At 56.1% G+C, this 24,120-nt stretch overlaps 1 protein-coding gene across 1 annotated transcript; it reads right to left on the bottom strand.

Annotated features, from left to right (window-relative positions):
- On the bottom strand, positions 1 to 15,931 carry HSD11B2 (hydroxysteroid 11-beta dehydrogenase 2). The gene is made up of 5 exons (XM_062621225.1): positions 15,646 to 15,931; positions 2,763 to 2,975; positions 2,324 to 2,509; positions 1,707 to 1,844; positions 1 to 904 (listed from the first exon to the last, which is right to left on the bottom strand). Exons 1-5 carry the CDS (start codon positions 15,914 to 15,916, stop codon positions 543 to 545), a joined length of 1,170 nt encoding a protein of 389 aa, XP_062477209.1. The 5' UTR covers positions 15,917 to 15,931; the 3' UTR covers positions 1 to 542.
- Positions 15,932 to 24,120: the final 8,189 nt, after the last annotated feature.

Below are 24,120 nucleotides of genomic sequence, written 5' to 3'. Positions count from 1 at the left end.
TGGTGTATCAAGAACAAATTTATTTAAAAAGTGACAATCATGTAGCTCATCTCGAGGAGCTCTGCAGTGCTGGCAGCCTGGCCTCGGGCCCCTGCACTCACTCAGAGCATGTGGAGTGTGTGGTAAGGGCAGGGAGGCAGTGACCACAGGGTTCTGGGCATGACCCAGCCAAGAGGTGATGGATGGAGGTGAATGCAGCTCCAACAGCAGTGACAAAGATGTTGGGTAGCTGAGAAACACCCACGGTCCATTGCAGCGTGTGGTGCAGAGCTGCTGAGTGAGGCAGGGCTGGCCTCCTTCAAGGATGCATGGGTAGAAAAAATACAAAACCATGGTCTCTAGAAAACATTGATTCTTGTACAATAGAAAATAGATCTGCCTGATTCTGGAAAGCAATTTGGTTTTCACTGTCTAGTGCTGCCTATTTCCCCCCCCAGTGCAGGAGGGCGATGCTGGCGGCTGTGCACACGCTCGGGGGCTGGGGTGCCAGGGAATCCCGGGAAAAGGCTTGCTTCTGCCCCACGACCGCATGCAGGCCATGGTCAGGCCTTCTTGGTGGCATCATGGTGCTCCTGCCGCAGCGCTCGTGGGAGCTTGGGGTTGATGAAAAACCCCTTCAGGAACAAGTCTCGCACAAAATAGGGCAGGTAGCGGTGTATGAAATACATGAGCCCAAGGCCCTGCCCTGGGTAATAGCGCACAGCTGGGTTGGCAGCCAGGAGCCCGTCCGTGATGCTGTTCACTACTGCACTGAGGTCCTCAACTGCCACCTTCATGAACTGGATGAACTGGCGGTTGATCTCTTCCACGTAGTCCTCACCATAAGCCTGCAGCAGCTCCTGTGGTAGACTGGCTACTAACTGCTTCTTCTGCAGGTTCCAGAAGGCAGGGTCGCATGTTGTCCCTGCAAGAATGCAGACCCCCTGTGAGTTGTGTGGCCCCTCTCCTTCAGCTGGAACCCTGGCAGAGATCTGCCATGGTGGGAGCACCATGGTGGCTGCTGGTACCCCAGGACTGGAATAGAGGTCTCAGACCCTGCCTGCAGTAGGAACAATGCTGCCATAAATGTGGCTGAGCTTGTTCAGCCATCATTGGTGGCAGGGGATCACAGAAATGACAGAAAGGTCTGGGTTGGAAGGGACCTTAAAGCTCATCCAGCTCCAACCCACTGCCACGGACAGGGACGCCTTCCACTAGACCAGGTTGCTCCAAGCCCCGTCCAACCCGGCCTTGAACACTGCCAGGGATGGGGCAGCCACAGCTTCTCTGGGCAGCCTGTGCCAGGGCCTCAGCACCCTCACAGGGAAGAACTTCTGCCCAAGATCTCATCTCAGTCTCCCCTCTGTCAGGTTAAAGCCATTCCCCCTTGCCTGTCCCTGCAGGCTCTTGCCCGAAGACCCTCTCCAGGTTTCTTGTAGGAGCCCTTTGGGTATTGAAAGACTGTTACAAGGTCTTCCAAAAGCTGCCTTCTCCCGGCTGAACAAGCGCAGGTCTCAGCATGTCTTCTCTTCCTGATCTTCAGGATCTGCAGGCAGAGGTTGCTCCTGACCATGCCTCTCACCAACCAGAGCCCAAAGGCCACAGGAGGCTGGGGCTGCTCAGAATCTGCATCTGGCAGCATCTGCCATTGTTCCATCTTCTGCCTCCCAGGGGTACCTGCCCTTTACCTGCAGGCGCAGGCAGCCAGCGGGCACTGTCGCTCTTACCTGTCTTGTAGTAGCCTGGTAGGACGAGGCTGACTTTGACGCCCCAGGGCTGGAGCTCACTGCGGAAGGTGTCCATGAGCAGGCTCAGTGCTGCCTTCGAGGCCCCATAGGCTGCCAGGCAGGGGAAGGGCATGTCACCTTGCAGGAGCAAGAGGAGGAGTGAGCAGGCAGCTGCCTGCATGTCTGAGGCACAGGCAGGGACTGGGAGGACTTCAACAGGGCTGCACTCCCAGCCCCTGCACACAGAAAGGGCTTAGGTTTTGTTTCACTGAGAAAGCAGCTGGAATTTGGTTCAAATTAATGTGTTTTAACCAGAGGGTGGAAAAACAGGAGGAGAGGAAGCTGTTCTTCCCTCCCTGGGCCAGCCTAAGCTTGGGGTTGTTATCCCCCCTGGAGGCAATGTGGGAGGCAACCCCGATGTGGGAGCTGGGCTGACGTTGCCCACACTGCTGTCCCCTGAGTGCACACACAGCCCTGTGGGTTGTGTGGGTGCCCACTGTGGAGCTCAGCAATGCCACTGGCCCACCCCAGGGTACTGGGTGCCAGTTGGGTGCAGCTGGCACTGGGGACTTGGGGTGCCAGGGGTCTGGCGGGCCAGGCAGAAGGCAGCTGCTCACCTGCAGGGCTGCTCACGGTGACGATGCGGCCACCAGTGGAGCGCAGCAGGGGCAGGAGCCCCTTGGTGAGCTCCAGCGAGCCAAAGAAGTTCACCTCCATGCAGGTGCGAAACTTGCCCAGCGGTGAGAGCTCGGCGTCGGCGATGGTGTCATTGAAGCCAGCGTTGTTTACCAGGCCCCAAAGTCCTGTGAGGATAGGATGCTTGAAGAAGTGACCCAAATGGGAGACACCCCCCCACCCCGGGGATCCCCTCTGCTCCCCAGCTCATGGGGGTCCTGCAGGGGAATCATGGGGTGTCCCAGGACAAGTCCCATTGGCAGAGGCTGTTATGGATGCCCACAGGGTTGCAGTCCATGGTGGGGGACACGTGGACGCTTGGCACTGCTTGAGATCCTGGGGAGCTGCATAGTGTCCCTGAGGTGTGGCAAGGGCTCCTACCTGTGCTATTGGTGTGTGTCTGGATGTGCTGCAGGACACGCTGGATGTCCTCTGGCTTGGTCAGGTCCATCTGCAGCAGTGTCAGCCTTGAGGAGCAGCTCCTGCGCAGCTCCTGGGCGCCGAGTCCCTGTGGGTCCAGCACACTGGCAAACACCTGGAAGCCCATGGCATCCAAGTGCCGTGCCGTTGCCTGCCCAAAGCCCGAGTCACAGCCTGCAAGAGCCAAGAGGAGCCCTACAGTATAGCCTGTCTCCATGCCCAGAGACCCCAAGCTCTGCGTCTCCATCCACATGGACCAAACGCCATCTCCAGCATCGTTCCCCCATCTCCCAACCACCCTGGCTCATCACCTGGCTCCCAGCCTTCCTCTGGAGCATTTGCAGGTCAGAGTTGCTGTTTTCAATCTATCATGCATGGGAGAAAGAAAATACTTTTGTCTGCAACCCTGTCACCCTGAGCACCAATCTGATGCAAGCTGCAGATACAGTGAGGAACCAGGATAGCCCAGAGCCCTGCAGTGGTATGGGGCAAGCGCCATACAGCCTCCAAAATCTCCACTGGCATCACTCAGAGCTGGCACAAGGCTCCATGGGAGTTGGTGCCTTTCTCTGAATGCTTTTCACCTCCCAGAAATGGTGGCCAAGAGGCACCGCACACCCTTTCCCAGCTGGGGTGCCAAGGGGAATAAAGAAGGGGATAAAAAAGAGGAATCCTGGTCTGCTCCTGCCACCCCACATCCTTCAAGGGAGCATCCAACTAGGATGTCCCGTGCTGGAGAGCACTGGTGCTACCGTGCCTGATCTCAGCCTCGTCTCTTACATCTCAGCTCAAGCAGACGACACTGTCACCCCCAAAGCTACTGTCGGGGTGGCTGGAGGACAGTTCAGACAGGAGCAGGGTGTTGTGGGGCCAGTGGCCAGGGTGGAGAGCCTGCGATGCAAACAAACAGCAGCAGCAAGGTACAGCCTGTTCTGCTGCTCAGTCACATTAACCATTAACAGGGGAGTACTGCAGGGACAACCCATGGTCCCTGCACCCTCCTGCATGGCACCCTTGTGTGCTCCTTAGGACACCCCTGAGAAATAGTCCCATAGGCACCTGGAGCCACCCTGGGATGGGCACAACGGTGGCCCTGGGCACTGCCACCAGCTTTGCAGAACCCAGACTCCTTCTAGCACCCATCCCACCAGACCCAGGGTGGGCACAAGGACCGGCTGCCCCCTCACCTCCCCATTCCTGCATCCCCAGCCTGGGATCTGGTTGCTGCCAGCTCCAGCTCTTGGGGTGCCAGTTAAGCTGTCCTCAGCTCAGAATTGACTTTATTGCTGCATCAGAAACCCATAATGAAGCCCATGGCCAGAGACCAGAGTGATATCACACACCAGAGGTGCTCAGGTGGCAGTAAGGGGCTACAGGGACCTTCCTTTCCCACTCAGCACCCATCATAGGTGCGTGCCAGGCTGGCTCAGCATCACCCCAGCATCAACCCCCAGCATCATTGCTCCTGGCTCCATCCTTTGTGCCAAAGGGGATGCAGAAGGTGCTGCTGATGCAGGACATCCACCTCTCCCCTCCCTGGGAACAGGTCATGCTGCCAGCAGCTGGCCAGGTAAGTTGTGTTTCTCCTTTCCCAACAGGGCAGGAGAAAACTACAATAAAGATAAGGTTTAAAAATAAAAGTGCTGGTGGCCACGGCCTTAACAGTTACCTGCGTTGCTCCCACCCCAGCCAGCAAGAAAAGCTTCCAGTCCAACCATGAAGCTCCCGATCACCTCCCAAGCCTCAAAACACCAGGAAGCATCCCAAAAACCTCAGAGGGACAAGTCTGCCAGCTTCTTTCAGGCAACCCTGGCTTGGAGGCAACAAACAGAGCTGCGTGCTGCCTGAGCCAGGCAGGGCTTGTTTTGCCTTAGAGCAGCAGGGCGGTCACAGGGCTTGTTTCGGAAGTTCTAATTTATTCACACACACAAAAAACCTCATCCTGGGATGTTGGCGGGAAGCCCAGGGCTGGGAGGGTGAGGATGCTCTGGAGTTATTTAAGGTTTCTGCTTCCCAGCCGCTGCACTCAGGCATGGCCAAGAGTGCAGGGAGGGACAATGAACCCCCTGGGGACCACAGCACGTGGCCCTGCAGCTCGCCCAGGGCCACACTCACTTCTCGTGGCTACCAGCACATGAGCCTCTGGGAGCGCTGGAGCCGGACAGTCTGTGCAGCCTCCAAGGATGCTGCATCACGAGGAGATGCCGGCACCAGCCCCAGTTTCCAGCTTGCCAACCCGTTTTGCATCCGTGCTGGTGGGAGGGACCGCAGTCTGACCAAGAGCAAGAGAAGCCCAGAATGGGGAGTGCAGTGAAGGAGGGTTGGTGTCTTGAAGCCCCCATCTCATACTCCCCTCGGCTCCCGGCCAGCACCAGAGGTTTCTGTTGCAGCAGAGCACAAGTCTTGGCTGCAAAATCCAGCAGTGGGGGCAAATGCCTGTTCCAGGGGCTGACTGGAAGCTCCAGCCCCTGCAGCAGCTTCCCCAGGAGCAGGGCACACCAGCCTCCAGAGGAACTGTGGCACGATAAGCCTGAGCTTTACCTATCTTGAGAAGCAAAAAGGCCTGGGCTCCAGCATTGCTGATGGGTGCTCTCCCACCTGCACCAAAGAAGACCAACCATGCAGCACCATGCACCACTGCCCAGAGATGCCCCTTGATGGTGAAAGTGAAGCCACCGGAGGGGCTGTGCTGTGCCAGCCCAGCAGCTCCCATCCAGCCTCGGCAGCCTGGCCATGGTGGAGGTGCTGCCCTGGCTGCACTCATGCACCAGCTGAGGTCCCAGTTCGGTGTGGATGCAGCTCTTTCAGGTGAGTCAGGCACTGGCTTTCTGCTGTCTCAGGTCTTTGGCCTGCTCCTGCCGCCAAAACCAAGGCCACTATGCACAGACATGCTCAAAATCAATGCTGCTCTTTGCTGAGCGGAGCTGAGAAGGGTGATAATGTGGATACTGCCCATGAGCTGCCAAAGCCCAACCACTCCCCTGCTCCTGTGCCCATCCTTGGGGATGGAGGGCTGGTGGGACACATCTACAGCGCTCAACCCCATGCAAGGCAAGAGCAGCTTCCCCACCTGAGCTGTGAGCCATGAATCTTCATCCCTGAGCCACAAGCAGAACATCCTCAAGCCATGAGCCTCACCCCTGGGCATCCTCATTTCTGTATGAATTACAACAAGCTGTACATGCTCATCTCTGAGCCATGCATGATGGGTGAGGACCAGCACAGACCTGGCAAAATCTCTGGCTGGAAGTGCAGCTCAGCTGAAGCAGTCCCATATGCCTGTGAAGCTGGCACCAGGTGGGTGCCTGGGTGCAACTGCTCCATTCATGTTTGGATCCCAGTGCAGAACCTGGGGAGGGGTTGCCCCAGGATTGAGCACCTGATGAAGCCCCAAGGGACTGCTCCTGAGGCACTCAGCAGGTGCAGACAGTGGGGTGGCTTTGGGGCACCCCTTGAGGATGCTCCATCACCACCAAGCCCAGAGGCAGCTGGGTGCTTGCCAGCCACTGCTCCCCAAACCCCAGGACAACGATTCCACCTCCCACACAGAGCTTTTAGACTGTGTGTCCCACCACCCTGTCCAAGACACCTTGCCAAGATGAAGCTTTCATCACTGTCACCAGCTTCACAGCCTGGGGATGGCGCTGGGCTCAAGGACACCATCAGCCAGAGGGGAGCTGGGGCGCCAAGGCTGAGAGGATTAACACACTGAGCTGCTTGTTTCCATAGGCTCAAGCTCAAATCCTGCCTGGGATGCCAAGCAAAACACAGCCTCATGGCCCTGGCAAGATCCTCCACCACCACCTCAGATCCAGCTCCTCCAGCACAGGTTGGGTTTGAATGCAGCCACACCATGGGGAGACCCATCTGGGGACCTGAGCAGGTGCAGCAAGGGCTAATCCTGGCTCCATCCATGTGGATAAGGAATCCCAGGGTGAGGGTGCACTGAGCAGGGATGGCACCAGTGGGGGGAATGGTGCCAGCAGTGGGGACGTGGCTCCCCAAAAGAGACATGGGCTGGGCAGGTCCATTTGGAACAAAAGCACCCAGCAAAAGCCCATGTGTGCAGGGCAGGGCCCTGCTGCCAACACCTCCCGGATGCTGGGCACATTTGGAGTAGGGAGCGATAAAGGGGTGATGTCAGCCCTGGGCGAAAGGGAACAAATTCTTGGCAGGGTGCTGTGGAGGGAGGGGACAGCAGGAGCACCCGCAGCAGCTGAGCCACCACCACGCTGCGTGGCCACCATCACCTGCACCCAAGGTCCCCACCAACCCATGCCATAACCATCAACAGGAAACCACAGCCCAGCCAGTGGCTGGCACTGGGGTGTCCCTGCTCCTTCCCTGTGGAGGTCCCCAGGCAGATGGAGCCAGGCAGGTGGCAGCAGCCCCAGTGCTGCAGCTGGTCCTCAGCACCTGGTTTCAGGAAGCCACAAGCCTAATTAAATGAAATTTAAACCAGCCTTCAGTGATGATCCAAATCCTTGGTGATGGGACAACAGCCAAGCCCCCACCCAAGCTGTTCCACCACGAGGGTGGCAGGGGCCAGGCAGCCACCCGAGGGATGCTGACAGACCACGGCAGAAGGCAGAACTGGGGATGCCCATCACCACAGGGGGTATATGGATGACCAGATCCCCTCCCTGGACAGGGACAGTGGCCAGATGGTATGAATTACAACAGATTAGCTGAGTGGTTCTGAAGCCTCACACACCATCACCTCCACCTGGGGCGAGATCTTGTACTTAAAAAAAAACACACAGAAGGGGGAAAATCTGATTTTCTGCCTAGACAACCCAGAGCAGGCAGGCAGGGATGACAAGGAGCCCGAGGCTGGTGCAGATGCACCCACAGCTCCTGAATTAAAGCCCATTTTTCAGGAGCAGGCACTGGTGCATCATTACTGGGGGCCCAATAAGAGCAGTGTGAGATAAACCAGGGCTGGAAGCCACAGCCCTCCCTGTTGCTGTCACTGAAAGCCACCCAGATGCCTTATCCCCCTCCCCAAAGCTGTGAGCAGCAGATGCTGCCTGCAACTGGCGGGGCTAACAAAGCCAGGAGCTTATACATGGCACAGCCAGGACAGAAACAAGCTCAGCCACCTTCCCCTGCACAAGGCCTGTGCCTGGTAAGATGCTCAAGGAGGTCAGGATCCATCCATGAGCTTGCAGTCAGGCTTTAAGCTTGGCACCCAGACCTGCTAAGCTCAGTTTAAGTGCTTGCACCAGCAAAGTGCAGATGCAAAAGCACCAGTCTTCCTCAGATGCAGGAGCAGGAGGCACAGGACAGCTTAGGAGATGACGTGGAATGGTAGCGATGGTGCTGCTGGTGAGAACCAGCCCAGGGCTTGCAAACAGGCAGGTGAGGAAGTGCTTCTCCTCCCAGCACCATGGCAGGGTTTCACAGAAAAAGGGCACAGGAATTTCCTAGAAGCAGCCGCTCACCACATCCCAGGGCCAGGCAGCATCTTCCAGCTCCCACCAAGGGGAAATCTTCTCATAGACAAGAATTTGAGCTTTCCAGGGGCAGGCATGAGATGGAGAAGATGACAGCGCCTGGGCAAGGGCACAGCCGGTACATCAGAGCTAATGTGGGAGGAATGGATGGACGGATGGATGTGTGCCCGAGAAGAGGAAGTTGTGAAGAGCTGCAGCGATAATTGGGTTAATAATCACCTTCAGAGGGAACATGGTGAACCAGGAACACAGAGCCGGTGAGCCGCAAAAGGCATCCATCAGCAAGAGCTGTCACTGGGAAGGACACCCGTGGCCCAGGGATGGCTCAACTGGATCAGTGCTGATAAGCCAATGCCAGTAACACATCCTGGGCTCTTGGAGAGGCAGGCTGGGAAGCTGGAAATCTCCGTGGACCATGGCTGGGATTCAGCACTGAAGATACTCCTGGGGAACAAGGTGGTGGCAGCAAAGCCATGCCTTGGTCACCTGCTGGTAGCATCCCTGCGATGCAAAAAGGCTCCCCAGAGACTCCAGCCAAGCCTCATATCCATCTCTCCCATGCAGTAACACATCAGGCCCCAGAAGCCATCAAGGAGAGGTAGAAGGTCTGCTACAGGCAGGGCGAAGCCATCCACAAGCAGCAGAAGGGAAGACCAGCTCTCCTACATGGATCACCATGAGCCACCACCACCCTGGGACATCTCAGACAAGGTATTTCTAGCACAGGACCAGGAGAACCTCTGGCCATATGGTGTGTCAGGTCAGCCATGGAAGAGCTTTGAAGTACAGAGGGTGCCACTCCAGCCACTACACTGTGGTGGTGACAAGTCACAGGAGTCTGGGACAGGCAGTATCAGCAGGGACGAAGCCCAGAGCTGTGGCTCCAGACCAAGGCCAGGGGATCACAATGTTAAGCAGCACCATGACAAAGCTAATGTGGTTTCAATGGGGCTGTGTCAGTTCACGGGTATTTTGGTGATCTAAGTTTGTAAGGTGCCATCTCATCACTCCCCTTGTCACAAGAATAAACTGCCACCACATGCCACAAGCCCAGGCAAGCAGAACGGGTGCAAACCCTGCCCATCCCCACACCACGACAGGCTCTGCAGTTGCACCAACTCTATTTTCTCTTGCAGCTTCCACATCCATGTGGAGCTGAGGTTTGGGGGTTTTCTTTGGGGGAGAGTTGTTTTGGGGTCAACAAAAACACTCAGGAGCAAAACACGCAAGTGAGCACCAGCCAAGACAGCTTTTGAAATACACTGAACTCTTTAGGCCCCTAGGCTGAATTGTACCCCCATGACCACCTCAAGCCACACCAGCCCTTTCTGTACCTGGTTTAAGTTGTCCCCTCCTCACCCCCAACCTGCAGCTCCCACCAACTCATCAGTTTGAGTATCACAAGCCTGTTTTGGTGCATTCTGACAAAATACATGAAGGTAGCCTCCAGGCTGATGTGCTTGGACACAATCGTGTTGACCCAGGCTGAAGAGCAATGCACACGGCAGCACCTATGTGTGCCCTTTGGCTTGGAACAGCACAGGCAGAGCACAGCACATCAGCTGAAGGAGACAGAAGTCACCACAGGATGGCTGCACACCCCAGGTTAGACCTTGTCCCTGCCTGGTAACTGGGACCCTGGAGAGGAGCAAGCACAGTGTCATTGGACAAGGGGCACAAGAAGCAGATGTGCATGGTGTGATGTTTATGCCAAACTGGAGTATGGCCACCACAGTGGAGAAACAGGGTAGGGAGGGATCATAGATCTGCTGAAGGGTATGTCTGGTGGAAGCTGGGAGACCCCGCACAAGATCACCACCGCCAGAAGGCAATGAGAAAGGCTTGAAACAAGAAGCCAGGCTTTAAAAAGCCTCCGTGGAAGGCACCAGGGCAGGTACCTCCTCCAGGACCTGAGCTCACAGCCCATGCCTCCCCAGCCTGCCTGGCCAGCACCCACCATCTGGCTCCTGAAGGGTCAACCCCAACAAGAGGCTGCACCACCACAAAGCCTGTAAAGCCAAAAACTGCTTTTCAAGATTACAGCCTCAGAGCCAGCAAATCCCGGGACAGCAGCATGTGGGAGCCAGCTTCCAATGGGGAAGTCAATAAAGCTCAGAGGCTGGCAGCTCTCCAGTGCAGAAAGAAGCAGAAGTGATATGTTGCATGTGGAAGCGTGCACAGGCTGGGACAGAAGAACAGTGACTGGAGGCAGTGGATGTACCACAGCAGCTGAGGGAACTAGACAAGGAGGTAACAGATATATGCTGGGCAAGGTTAAGGAAAGCCCCAGGTAATACCTATAGCAACACACCAACAGCATGAAGGCAACAGTCCTGGTCATTTTCCACCTTGCAGGCTCCATAGCAGTACTCAGATCTGAGATGGCAGTAAGGACATGGGGAGGTGAAGAGCTGTGAAAGCCCTACAGCCTTTCTTCCTGCATAGGTCATTTGGGCAAGCTGAGGTCCCCCAGCTGGGGTTTTGGAATGGCACTGAAAGACCATGGGGAGAAAATAAATGCTCGCCAGGCTTGGTAGAGGCACCTTGAAGACCTCCCACTTCACCTCTGCTCAAGCAAAATTCTTCGTGGGCAAGTCCATCATCCCTGTGCTACCAGTAGTAAAAGCAGCGCAGCTCCTGTGTAACCAGATCCTGGCTTGAGGGGAGCTAGACTCAACAGTGGGTAACACAATCCCAGACCTCATTAAAGATGTGCTGCTCATTGGAGAGAGGGCAGCCACTGCCTCCACTCCTCCCGAAGCATCCGTTCCCATCTGACAATCTCATTTCTGCAGGGAAGTCTCTGCTTTGTTGCTCTCATGTCCCTGCATAACCCCGAGTGCTAATCAAGCCAGCTTGGATTTCTCTCCCAATTCTGGTCTCCCACAGTGTGCAACTTCTATGTGCTTTTCCTCCTCATCGTACTTACCACTTTTTCTTGGTTAGCAGTGCTAAAACCCCATCCCAACAGGTCTGTGTCATTAGTGGACTTCAAAAGTGCTCATTTAATAGATAAGCAAGGACAAGCTGAGTGGGTATATCAACATCTCTTGGTGAGCAGGGGCAGGTATCAAGTTCTGAAGAAACCTACCGAGGGGAAGAAGAATCCTAAAATCATAGAGAGCTGCTGACAACGTTGGAGGTGGGGGGATGAGTTTCAGCCCTGCAATGAGTGGCTGAGAGAGCAGGTTTTCTGCTCTGCTCCCAGAAACTGGCAGCAAAACCCCTCACTAGAACTACGTGCTGCTTTTTTCCCCCCATACTTTAAAACACAAGGGATTGCTTGTACATCAGGGTTGCAGTTCGGGTGTTTGGCTGTTTGGTCTTGGTCCTGTCCTCCCTGCTCTCAGCTTGGACAGCAGTTGTCTCTGCTGTTAATTTTTAATAGAACCTGGAAAAAACAGAGCCATTCCAGAGAACAAGCTGATGTTCAGCCTGCACTTAGCCTGGGGAAAGGCTCCAGGTACCTCTGAGCTGGCTCATTGGCTCCAGAAGCAGAGAAGCTTTCTATGAAGAACTACAGTGTCATTGCATAAAGCTTAACTCACTGTGAGGCTGCTGGCAGGCTCAGCACCAAATACAGGTTTGGAGCATGCCATGCCAGTGCACCAGCCACATCCATTCTGGAGCCAGCCCAGGATACTCAACAGCCCCAAAGTCTCAACCCCCAACATCTCTCTATCACCCAGTTTAGCTGGAAAACAGGTCTAAGAGGCACCACCCCAGTCCAGGCAGGGGTGATGCTGCTCTTTCACAGGGGAAAGTGATTTACCTTTGAAGCAGAACAGTGAGAGTCCCAACATCTGGATTGAATCACTATCCTGCCACAGTCACCAGATGCTTCCACATCTGGAGAGTCCATGGGAAATACTGAAGATCCGCTTGACTGTGATCAAGTTGCAAAACCTCCGTTAACCTTGAACATGATCTGAAGCTCTGACCCATTTCAGACTGCTAATGGGGCATGCAATTGTAACAAGAGAGCCCCACCAGGAAAGCCACGTTTCCCCTGGAGCAAGGAAGCAGAAGAAAGGAAAACTTGGAAGGGTTGGTGCTGGGGGAGCCTGACCTGCCATCCAGCTTTGTTCACAGAGATGATTTATCAGGGAGAGCACAGGTGCCTCCTGCTTCATAGGCTACACCTGTGGAGCTACAAGGATGTGAGACCCAAATTACCTCCCTGAGGCAGTCATCCAGTGGTTGTGGATGGTTTCAGAGCTGTGTAATTCGGTGCAGCTGTCACAGACAGAGCTTTCAACTTCCAGAGCACCACTTTCAACTGCTCATCCAAGCTGAAGTGTAAGAACCAACACCTTACACACAACTCATGTCAGCATCAGCTCAGCACCTCCCTCCAAGGCTGCTCTCACAGACCATCACCCTTGCACAGGCAGCAGAGGCTGGACTGCTTTTTATGTTGATTCCCCATAGGAAGGGGATAGGGGACATAGGAGATACAAGCAGCACCCCTCGTTTTCGCTCACACAGCTCAGAGGACTCCAACACACCTGAGAACACCCAAAAATACCCTTTTGAACTTTGGGAAGGGGCTTGCACACACAGAAGCTGTCCGTTTGATGCTCAGAACACGGTTGCTTGCAGTGAGTCCCTGGCACATGGTGCCAACCACCATCAGCACCCCAGCGTGCCCAAACCACACAGCACTAGTGAGGGATGGCAACTATCTTGCAGCTTGCTGCTGCTGCCTGTACCTAGCAAGCCCACACCACAAGCATGCTGGGATCCCCACAGCTTAGCCAAAGCCTGTGCTAGACCTTGGGCTCGACTTAGAGGCATATTTAGGCTCATGGGCAGGGTCAGGACAGCATAGAGATGGCTGCTGTCTCCCTCTCAGGATCTCCACTCCCCTCCTCATTCAGCCCATTGTCCTGGGCCTGACCTCTCCCAGCCTGCTCTGCACAAGAGGGCATTCTCCTCCCCACTGCAAACAGTTGTGACCTCCCCATGGAAGGCAGAATTAACACTTTCCTCACTCCCTGCCCCCAGCCAGCCCACATACAGGCTATCAAATGCTGTCAGAGAAGCTGGACCATCAGGATGCAGAGCAAAAGCCCCAAGGTCACAGCTATGGATCAACACAGCACCACGGAGACTAGTAGCTAACCTACATTGCTGGCCCAAGGGATGCACAGTGGGAGACCACAGCATTCCTTGCCCCTTTCAGGCAAGCTGTCCATCCCTGCTCCAGTCAAACCCCAGCCTCTTGTGCAACACCTAAAATGCAAACCTGCAATGCAAGGGGAATGCCACAACTTTCCAGTCCTGCTGCCACTACACATCTCTGCCACTTTCCCACCAAGCCACAGAGTTTTCCTTCAGCCCTTCCCATGAACTAATTGTTGATTAGGCAGCAATGTCCAGACCAGGACATACGGCTGGAGCATGACATGCAGAGCTCAGCTTGGGGTTGTTCCCAGGGAGGCTGGAACAGTGGGCAGCTGGAAGAGCTGGGGCACCTCAACTGTGAGATGCAACAGCGCCTCAGCCATGTTCCCTTGCTCCACTACATCACCAAACCTGTGCAACTCCCTGCTGCAGGATTAAACCAGTGTCCAAGAAATGTATATAAAAGGAAGCGATGCCCAAAGCTCTTCGGCTGGGACCTGCACGGCTCCATGGCAGGGATCAGGAGGGGATTTTGTTGCATTTCCCAGTGTCCAGCAAGACACAACATCGCAGAAACCCTGTCCCTGACCTTACACACCTTCACTGATGTTCAGCAGCCCTGGCACCCAACTCCATGCTTCTCCCTGTCAAAGATCTTGCTCCTGCACTGATCCTCCCTGGCTGCTACCACAGGAGATACTAGCAGTGACTAAATAGGCAGTTGCCAGGAGGTGTCCCAGATTAATCTGCAAAGGAATCAGGCTAATTACTCTGCAAATGCTCCAGCTAGGAATGCCATCCTGGGCAGAGCAGCCCTTGCATCTGCCCCTGGGCAGGCACCTGCTGGAGCAGTGATGATCCCGCACCACAGCCTGCACCTACAACCTGTAAAACCACAAAATATTCACAGCCGAGAGCAAACGCTGCAGAGGTGTCACCTCAACGCACCAGGGCAAGAACACCTTGTTCCAGACACTGACTCACTAATTATACAGGCAGTGCCACCGAGCCAGGGCTGGCTAAACCCAGTGTGCCACAGGGCACCTGTGAGCACATGGCTGTCAGGTACGTCCTCCCCAGGCAGCCCTGCCCTGCTGAGGCTTTGACCTTCACGCAGTTGAATCATCCATTCATCCACTGCCTTGTTCATCCGAGCTTCCTCCTCCAGAAAGGCCTCCCTCTGCTTCTCACCAACACCACAGAGCCCTTTAAGTTGGATGGAGCATTCAGCTCTCTCCTTCTCAAAGACTCTCCACCATAAGACCCAGCTAAGAAGCATGCAGCCCCCCTTTTCCAACTTGTGGTCTCCAAACCATCCTCACCAGGATGCAGGCTCTTGTCCTTGGGAGCACCACCAAGGTCGTGCCCACAAGTTTCCCTTTGCTCTGCATTCATGTGGAGCCAGCAGCGCTTTCCCAGCTCACCAGCAGCAACAACCACCCTGGCTCCAGTGCTTCCTCCTCACCCATCATCTCACAGCACAGAACCTGCTGACCCCAGCCTACCTTCATCATCCCCCAGTCCCACTGCCAGGAGAAAGGAGTGTAAAAAACCCTTGTATATCAAGCTATCCTAAAGAGATTTAGCCACCAGGGCAGAGCTGTGCAAAGCCTGGTCTGGGAGCACAGCACATCTCCCGCAGAGCCACCTTTCCCAAGGAGGAGGTCTGTGCCAGGCAGCCCAAAGAGGTGGTCAGAGTGGAGCAGCACTTCCCAAGTATGCTCTTGCAAAGACGGAAAACAGCCTCCTCCCTTGTCCCTGGAAGCTCCTGGGATGGAGCTCTGGGTGAACAGTGGTGCTCAGCCCTGGGCTCTGTTGCAGCCTCTAGAGATACTACAAGAAGCTTTCTAAGAACAAGCATGGCTCCGGAGGGAAGGAGAGGACAGCCCTCGGGCCAGCCGAGGTGCTCACAAACCAGCTGCCCGGCTCTGCGCCAGCCCCACCACATGTCCCATTCCATCTCCCAGCTTCCAGAGGAAGCAGCTCCCGGCAGCGTAGTGACTGCTCGAGCGGCGGAGCTGCTTCAGGGTCCAACGCAGCTCCGTGAAACCTCCTTGCTTTAGGACGGGGGCAAGAGAGGGGACATACTGAACAGTTCTGCTTAGACGAGGAGGAGGAGGAGTGATGCGCGGCGGAGCCGCTCCTCCCGCGGGGTGACAGCCAGGCGGGACACCGCAGCCAGCACCGTGCCGGTGCCCGCGGTGCGTCCCGCTCCCCGCTGCGGCCGTCGGGACGTCGAGACCGCGTGTCCCCCCACTCACCTGTGACCAGGACGGCTCTGCCCGCGGCCGGCAGCAGCCTGCGGGGCGCTGCCCGCCACAGCAGAAGCCCGGCGGCGGCGGCGGCCAGGGCGAGCCCCAGGGGCAGCGGCAGGCAGGCGCGGCACAGGCTCTGCAGCGCTGCCAGCAGCGCCAGCGGCAGCAGCAGCCCCCGGCCCGGCCCCAGCGCCCGCCGCGCCGCCCGCAGCGCCAGGCTGCCGGCCAGCGCCGCCCACAGTGCGCCGTAAGCCCAGCGCTCCAGCCCCGGCTCCATCCCGGGCCCCGGCCCCGCCGCTGCCACCGCGGCCGGCCCCGCCGCGCCCGTTTATAACCGCCCAGGCGGGAGGGGGGGAAAGGGGCGGGGCCGGCAGCCACACCGCCAATGGGAGACCGGAGGGTCCGCGCTGGGGCATCGGCACACCGGGACATCGGAGCGGGGCGCGGGAGCCGGTGCCGCGGGAGCCCGTCGGGACGGCCGGGCACACGCTGCTCGGCGCGCCTCGGCTCCAGGCGCTGTGCCACCTCGATAAGCTCAGCTCGGGTCAGCTCTGCTCAGGACTTGATGCCTTCCAGGTAGGGACGGCTCAGCTTGGCTCGGCTCGGCTCGCCCCAGCACAGCCTGGGGCATCATGCCATCTCGGTAGGCATGGCTCAACTCGGCTCGGCTCAGCACAGCATGGGACATTGTGCCACGTCGGTAGGGCGCAGTTCAGCTCGGCTCACCTCAGTATGGCTCAGCTTGGGACATTGTGCCACCTAGGCAGGCATAACTCAGTTCAGCTCTGCTCAGCTCAGCTCACGACATGATGCCCCTCCAGGCAGGCACAGCTCGGCTCAGCTCAACCCAGCTCTGGACATTGTGCTGCCTAGTATAATTCATTTTGGCTCAGCTTGGTTCAGCTCAGCTCAGGACATGATGCTGTGCAGGTAGACATAGTTCAGCTCAGTTCAGCAAAACTCAGAACATCACGCCACCTACAACGTGGCTTAGCTCCTTTCAAGATGGCTCAGGGCATGATGCCACTTAGGTAGGCACAGCCCAGCTCAGCATGGCACAACGTAGCTCAATATGGCATGGTTTAGCTTGGATCAGCCTGGCTCAGCATGATTCAGTTGAGCACAGCTCAGGACATCATACCATCTACAGCATAGCTTAGGACATCACGCCGCATAGGTGGGCATGGCTCAGCTCAGCATGGCTCAGCTCAGTGCAGCTTGGTGCCGCTTGGATCAGTTTAGCACAGCTCAGGACATCATGCCACCTAAATAGGTACAGCTCAAGTGGGCTCAGTTCAGCACAGCTCAACATGGCATGGCTCGGCTCAGATCAGCATGGCTCAGCTTGGTTCAGCATGGTTTAAGATGTCATGCCACCTCAGCACAGCTCAGCTTGGCTCGGTTCAGCACAGCTCAGGACATTCACCCTACACAGTCGCCACAGCTCTGCTCAGCTCAACATGGCATGGCTCAGCACAGCACAGCACAGCTCAGCTCAGCTTGGTTCAGCCTGGCATGGCTTGGTGCTCATGCCAGGCAGAGCTTCCTGGCTTCAAGCAGCAGTGCTTGGTGGGAGGGTGCCTTCCCTGCCTGCCAAGACCAGTGCCACCAGCACTCACATCCTGCTGGGCCAACGGGAGCACAGGGCACAGTGCCCCCACGAACCTCCCCCCCCCCCCCCAGTGTCTCCACTCACAGGATGGTGCCCCCAGACCTGCTTATCTGCTGGGGAAGCGCCATATGGACACCATATGGCCACCTTCCACCCAAGTCCCAGTGCTGTGTCCAGCCACGCTTCCGTTTCTCCCTGTGCCAGGAGCAGGCAGGTAAGGTGTGAATCGCTTTCCATCTGCTCCCAAACCACTTCTCAGCATCCTGCTCTTCATCCCCCACCCAGAGCAGGCAGCATCCTGCCTACCCAGCAGTACTGTGGGGCTGCAGCATGGCGAGCTGCGCTGGAATGTCGGCTCCTGGCTTTCCCTGGCTGGTGCCATGAGGCTTGTGGGAAACCTCACCATGCAGTGCTGGTGCGAGGTCCGTGCCATCTCCAGTGAGTGCCAGCAGGAGCTCCCCATATCAACCTGTCTGGAGAGGCAAAGTCCTCTCCTTCCGAGGTTTATTGCATCAAGAATTGCTGTCACTGGGCTCGCTTTATTAAGCACCCGCTTTAATATTTTACCAACTCTCTGTACTTGGTAATCCTGCTCTGGGCATGACCCTCGATGACCTCCAGGAGAGGCTTTCACATGCCAGCATCAACACTAGTCTCTGATTCCAGAGGAACCGGGCTCTGCCAGCCCCTGCCAGCCCTGGCAATGGCAGTGGATATCCATGCCATCCGTCCTGGGAACAACTCCCCTTGGTACTGGCACAAACCCCACATTTCAGCAGCAGCAGAAGTGCTGTGTCAAACAGGCTGGGGTGGTTTTGCTGGGGTGTGGTGATGGGACATGGCTAGGTCCACAGCCCTGATGTTCCAGACAGGGGAATGCCGGGAATGCTGGTGAGGTAGAGGAGGAGGAGGAGGGATGTTCCCAACAGTATGGCTGTGGGTTCTCCCACAGGATCCTGCTCGCTTGTGGCACTGGGCTACTGAACTGGGTGAAAAAGATGGAGGTAGCCAGAAGGCTGAGCCTCAGGCCCTGAACAGGACCCTGTTAAAAATCCCCACCCATTGCTTCACCAGGACTGGAGAAATCCTTGTGATAAAGGTTGTTTTTCAGAGACATGGTCTCCATCCTCCAACAGAGCCAGAGCTTGTGGGGTGTGCAAGGGAGCAGGGCTGGGGATACGGTGCCTTACAGAGACAGTCAGAACGTAGAGTCTCTACCAGTGACAGTGTTTCACAAAGGGTAGATGTGGCCATTCCCAAGCTGCAGTGTGAATTCCTGCGTTCCCTTGAGAGCTGGTTTGGGTGTCCATTCATCCATCACTTCCAGAGCTCCTCACACGTGGTCTTAGCATGCTGTTCTTGAGGGACACCTCAGGGTGGGTTGTAGGTAGCCATGATGTTCTCTGTCAGCTGCAGGCAGGGCTCCCCATGAATGCTCTGGTGGGGTGGGACTGGATCAACAGCACCTTTTGGTAACTGTGGCTGTCTCCAGCTCTTCCCTAATAGGCTGGCATGCCGTTAGGGTGACCTTGGTGGCTATTCCCTTGAAGACAGTGCCTGGCCTTGTTCATCTTCTCATTGCTCAACAGTGGAGGGTGCCTCCCAGCTGTGCTGTGCTGTTAGGAAATGCTGGTGATAGCCCCATTACCTTTTGACCTATTTGAGCTTTTCCTTACCCGTTCTGGTAATTACAGCTCACCTTCTTCAGGGGGAAAGGGGCTGGTTCCACCACAGCCACCTCCCACACCCTCACTGGGGCTGCTCACTCAGGTCCACAGCAGTGGGGACGCACTCCACATCTTCCTAGTGCTCCCCTTGCCCTAAGCTGTTCCTCCAGCTCCGTGGAGCCTCCCATGACTAACAGGTTTTGAGATAATTGTTCCACTCCCTAATCTCATCTGCAGAAGATTCACGACATTGTTTTCGAAGTGCCATGAGCCATTTCCAGGGGCTCTGAGCCCATGAGGGATATGATTCATCCACACTGCTCCCACAGATACTTAATCTTCTCCAAAACAGCAAGTCCTTCTTCCATGGCTATTATCTCCTTATTATCACCACCCAGGCGAGCACCCAACAGGGCACTTTTGTCTGCAGAGGCTTGTGCCTCCTCACAAAGGCCATGTGGAATTGTCCACTTGTCTCAGGAGGGGGGACTATGGGGGTTGGACCCACATGGATGTCATCTGTGGTCTGGGTACCTATCATAGTCTATCAAGCCCACATTAAAGGAAGCTCTGGAAATGTCCCTCACTAGCTAAAGCAGATGGAGCTCCCTCTTTCCCACACCATGTCCTCAAGGAGTCCTTGGGATGGAGGTGGGTCCATCCTTCTTCACAGGGAAAATGTGGGACACTGGAGCCTGTTAAGGGGCCAAATGCAGTTCAGGGATGACAAAGGCCATTGCACTGCCTGGAATTCGCTCTCATTTTGACCCAAAATGTCAAAATTTTTCTCAGAGAGGACAGTGATTAATTACTCCCAGCATCAATTATTTGTGTCCTGCCACTGAACTTGCAATATTCTACTTGTTTTGACTGGACTTTGCTGAGTGAGAGCTCTGTCATTGTTGCTTTCTTCTCCACAGAGGGCAGATCCTCAGGTGGCTGTGATTCAGCCAGGGTCAGGTCCTGGAAGCCTTTTCTGCACCCAGCACTTAGGGAAGGATACCCATGGTCCTTCCCCAAGTGCAGTGCATGGAAACTTGGTTCTACCAAAGCCCAGTATGGAGGTATTTCCCACAGCATGGCAAAGCTGAGCCAACTGCTCAAGAAGCCACTTTAAGTACTTGTGCTGGGATCTTCTCCCCTTTCTCCCCCTTGGACTTCCCACCCCTTTTTCCCAACATAATTCAGGCCATGCTTGAGGAATTCTTTCGGGGATTTCCTTGTGTTTTGCTGCTGTAAAGCATGGGTGACAGTCTGTGCCCATCATTCCATGCATCTGGTGACACATTGGTGGGATCAGCCTGAGTCCTAGGCTTTGATCCTACATCTGCAGGGGGTTTCTACATCTCAGCTGGATGGTGGCACAGTACAAACCACTCCCCAGCTCCTGGTGGGACCTCTCTGCTCCAAAGGTGCTGTGGCTGGAGTGGCAGGGCTGCTCCCCAGTGCTCATGATGACAGCATGGAGCATCCAGCTGAGTGCTGACCCCACATCTGGCTCTTTGCAAATCCCCTCGTTCTTGGAAAGTTCCTGCCCCTGACTTGTTTTCTTCAGGTTGCGCAGGATCCCCAGGTATTTACCAAACCCCGCTCCACTTCCATCCGCATTCATAGCTTTGGGAGAAGTTTCACCTTCTGGGAAGCCACTCCTTATCCTGACCTGAAGCTTTTCTGCCCTGATGAGGACCCTGGATTCCCATGTCCACTCACCCATGCAGCCTTGGCAGTTCTTCTTCACCAGCCAGGCTTTCTGCACAATAGAATCATAGAATCTATTGTGGTTGAAATGGCAAGTTGGAAAAGATGTTTAAGATCACCATGTCCAACTGTTCCCCAGCACTGCCAAGGTCAACCACTAAACCATGTCACTCAGGTACTTAGTCTACACAGTTTGTGGACAGTTCCAGGGACAGTGACTCCACCACTGCCCTGGGCAGCCTGTTCCAATGCCTGAACACCCTCTGGGGGAAAAATTACTCCTAACATCCAGTCTAAACCACCCCTGGTGCAGCCTGAGGCCATTTCCTCTTGTCTTATCCCTTGTTCCTTAGGAGCAGAGACCAGCTACCTCCTGGCTCCATCTTTCTGCCAGGCAGTTGTAGGGAGCGATAAGGGCACCCCTGAGCCTTCTCTTCTCCAGACTAAACCCTGCAGTTCCCTTAACCATTCCTCGTCACACCTGTGCTCCAGGCCTTTCACCAGGTTCTCCATGGTTTTCCGAACAGGAGCTGCTTTTGGACTGCAGGGACCTTGTTCCTTTGGTGTGGCTGGGAAGCATAGGTGATGCTCTGAAGTGCTACCAGCTCCACTAATGCCTTGTACTTTGCATCCTCCATCTCCTGGGGCATGAGGAGTACCCATGCTCAGCTTGCTTTGCCAGCCCAGCATTACCTTCCTCTTTCATGCTTGTCACAGGGACTGTACCTCAGTTTTAGGGTGATGGGGACAAGGGAAACGTGGCTCCCCCTTGGCCATAAGACAGATCCCAGGGGAAACTGGCTGGGCCATGCTCCAGGTGCCCCCAGGGAAGAGGGCAGTAGGTCAGAGCAACTGTGACCTGGTTCCTGTCCTACGCCTCTGTACTGCTGGGGAAGGTGGCTGCAGAACAGAGCATGTTGCTAGCCTGGGATTGCTTAAGAGGGCTGGGGACAGGAGATAGAGGAGGAGTTTTCCAGCTGAGACAGTAGGAGGAATTTGGGGTGGTGGGACAGATGATCCTGATGCTTCTGGAAGGTGGCCAGGGCACACCGGTGCTTGCAAGAGGCACTCTAGATGGCTCTAGCCCCTGACCAAAAGTGAGGTTGTGCTATCCCTGGCGGGAATCATGCTTCTCGTGCAAGGTGGCAGGGCTGAGTGGCAACTATTATTCCAGGACCACAGAAGGTCCCCTTGTTGAGCTTGGGGACAGCGGTGGGGACATGCCCATGGGGCAGGAAGCTGGAGCTGACCTTGGAGCTTAGCAACAAAGAAGATTCTGTGCTGGGACAGTGTCATGGACAGGGCAGGCAGGGTGGGATGGAGGAGGCAGGGGACATGAGCACAGGCTGTGTACCGGGTGGGATTGTCTCTGCCATCGAACTGCTATAGAAGAGGGGAAATGGGACAGCAAAAGAAGCTGGGCTTATCCCCAGTGATTGAAAGGGGGCCAGGGAGAGATGGGGGCCAGGGACAAGCGCTGGAGAGATGAGCTTGTCCCTGCCAGCCAGCCAGATGGCCAGGACCAAGGACATGGCTGTCATTCATTCCACTGGGGACATGGAAGTGGCAGGACATCTCTCTGGGGGTAGGGGGGGAGCAGGGTGCAGCCTCCCTGGGTGACGGAGGAGGGACACAACATCAAAGAGAAGGCCAGTTGCGAGCGCCTGAAAAGTGGCAGGACGCGACAAGGAGGAGCGGTAAGATGCGAAGGGTGTTTCGGGTGGCCTCGCCGTGCCCCCTCGTGGCAGCAGGACACAGCCGGTGGCCTGGGCTGGCAAGGGCGGGAGCCAAGCAGGAACTGAGCCCGGGTGCAGCATGGAGGCACCATCATAGAGGTCACCTTACCCCACCCCGAGCATCCTCCTGGGGTGCAGCATCCCGACTCCCTCGTGTCCAAGGCCATCCCCACCAACCTGCATCCGCTTACAACGGGGCTCCAGCACCCAGGCACCTCCTCTCTATCCCGGGGGCGGTGCTCCTGCCTGGTGGGTTTTTGGCATAAGCCCCTTGTGCCGTGGCCAAACCAAGCACTTGAGGCACCTCTCAAGGGCAGCGCGTGCCCAGAGCTGGGCTGGGAATCCTGGAAATATCTCCAAGGCTGCAAAAATTCCCGGGTGGAAAAAAACAAACGGGTTGGCAGAGGCCTTTGCTGGAGCACAGCCACCAAACCATCGGGGGGAGCGTGGATGGGGGGAGTGGGGGCATTTCTCAGCATCCTGCTTCAGTTTGCCCCCAGCAAGCCCTCAGGAGCAACCACCCTGGGGTTGTCACATGTATGTTTTGGGGCAGGTGCAGGGTGTTGGAAAGAGGCTTTATTACCCCTTTCTCCTTCCTGCTGTGTGGCTCAAAGCAGCCTCTTGTGACTGCTTCATCATCCCTTTGTGAACACAAAGCAAGCACCTGGAAGGAAGGAGAGCCAGACCATGTCTTGGGGCATCTCTGGGACATCTGCAGCTCTTACCATAGTATCTTGCTGCCTTTGGAGCCACCTGGGAACATCTCAGGTACGTCACAACCTAGTATTGCCCAGCTCCTCCAAGGCCACCAGTGTGTCCAGCCTCGTAGGAGAGGGACAACCCTGGGCAAAGGTTAGCTCAGAAAAAGAAGCTGTCCTGCCTGGTGGTTTTTCTTCATTCCTTGAAAGCCACAGGGACCTGCTGTGCAGGATTCAGGGCTGGAGGCAGCACCGGGGCAGTGCCGAGGTGGAGCTGCTCTGATGGATGATGTGACACTGTTCCCAAATGTCTCTACCACAGGTGAGTGCCCAAAGCATTACAGCTGGCAGAAGTGGATGCTCAGAAGTGGTACTCACCACCTAGCACCCACAGGGAGCATCACAACCAGCATCCAGTGAGGGTTATAACCTGTGCCCAGGATGGCATGAATGATACTGGGCCAACAGGTGGCATGTTCCTGCCTTGACATTTGCCAGTCCCCCATGGGCATCGTAGATGCTGCCCTTGCTGTGTTGACATGATGAGGCAGCCCCAAGCCCAGGGAGATGTTGAGCAACCTGCCCTAGTGGAAGGCGGCCCTGCCCCATGGCAGGGGTTTGGAACTGGATGAGCTTGAAGGACCCTTCCTACCCAAACCAGTCTGGGACTCTGTTTCCCAGGCTTGCAGCCTGACCAGGTTTGCAGGGGCAACATGGCTGCTGTGCCCTGAACTCACTGTGGGAGGGAAACAGCCTGGTCCCAGATCCACGTCTAGGTCTGGCTGAAATCCCCCAGGAGACGCTGGAGACAGGGCATACATTCTTGATTTTGCTGCACTGACCCCCTTGGCTCATGCTGGAGCCGCTGTTCCTGTCCTTGAGCGTGCAGCCTTGAGCTTGCAGCAGTGCTTGCTCCGGCTGGCAGGGTCTCCCCCTGTGTCCTGGTAAAGAGGGGACCGCACTGTCCCTGGGAGGGATGATGGTCCCTGCAAGCCCAGTGCTTTCCTGGACAGCGGGGCTGGGGATGCAGCCGGGACACGAATCCAGGTTTGGCACAGGGTACCCCAGCC

Source organism: Pezoporus occidentalis, unplaced genomic scaffold (assembly GCF_034315485.1).
Source record: "Pezoporus occidentalis ecotype Australia unplaced genomic scaffold, CSIRO_AGI_Poc_V1 ctg229, whole genome shotgun sequence".
NCBI lineage: Eukaryota > Metazoa > Chordata > Aves > Psittaciformes > Psittacidae > Pezoporus > Pezoporus occidentalis.
This window is presented reverse-complemented; position numbering and strand designations above follow the sequence as displayed.

Bases quoted from the DNA above. Each gene is read 5' to 3' on its own strand.
- HSD11B2 (XM_062621225.1), bottom strand. From the start codon at position 15,916: ATGGAGCCGGGGCTGGAGCGCTGGGCTTACGGCGCACTGTGGGCGGCG. The intron at 2,976-15,645 runs GTGAGTGGGGGG...TGGCTCTTGCAG, and splicing joins CAGAGCCGTCCTGGTCACAG to GCTGTGACTCGGGCTTTGGG. The intron at 2,510-2,762 runs GTAGGAGCCCTT...CTATCCTCACAG, and splicing joins GACACACACCAATAGCACAG to GACTTTGGGGCCTGGTAAAC.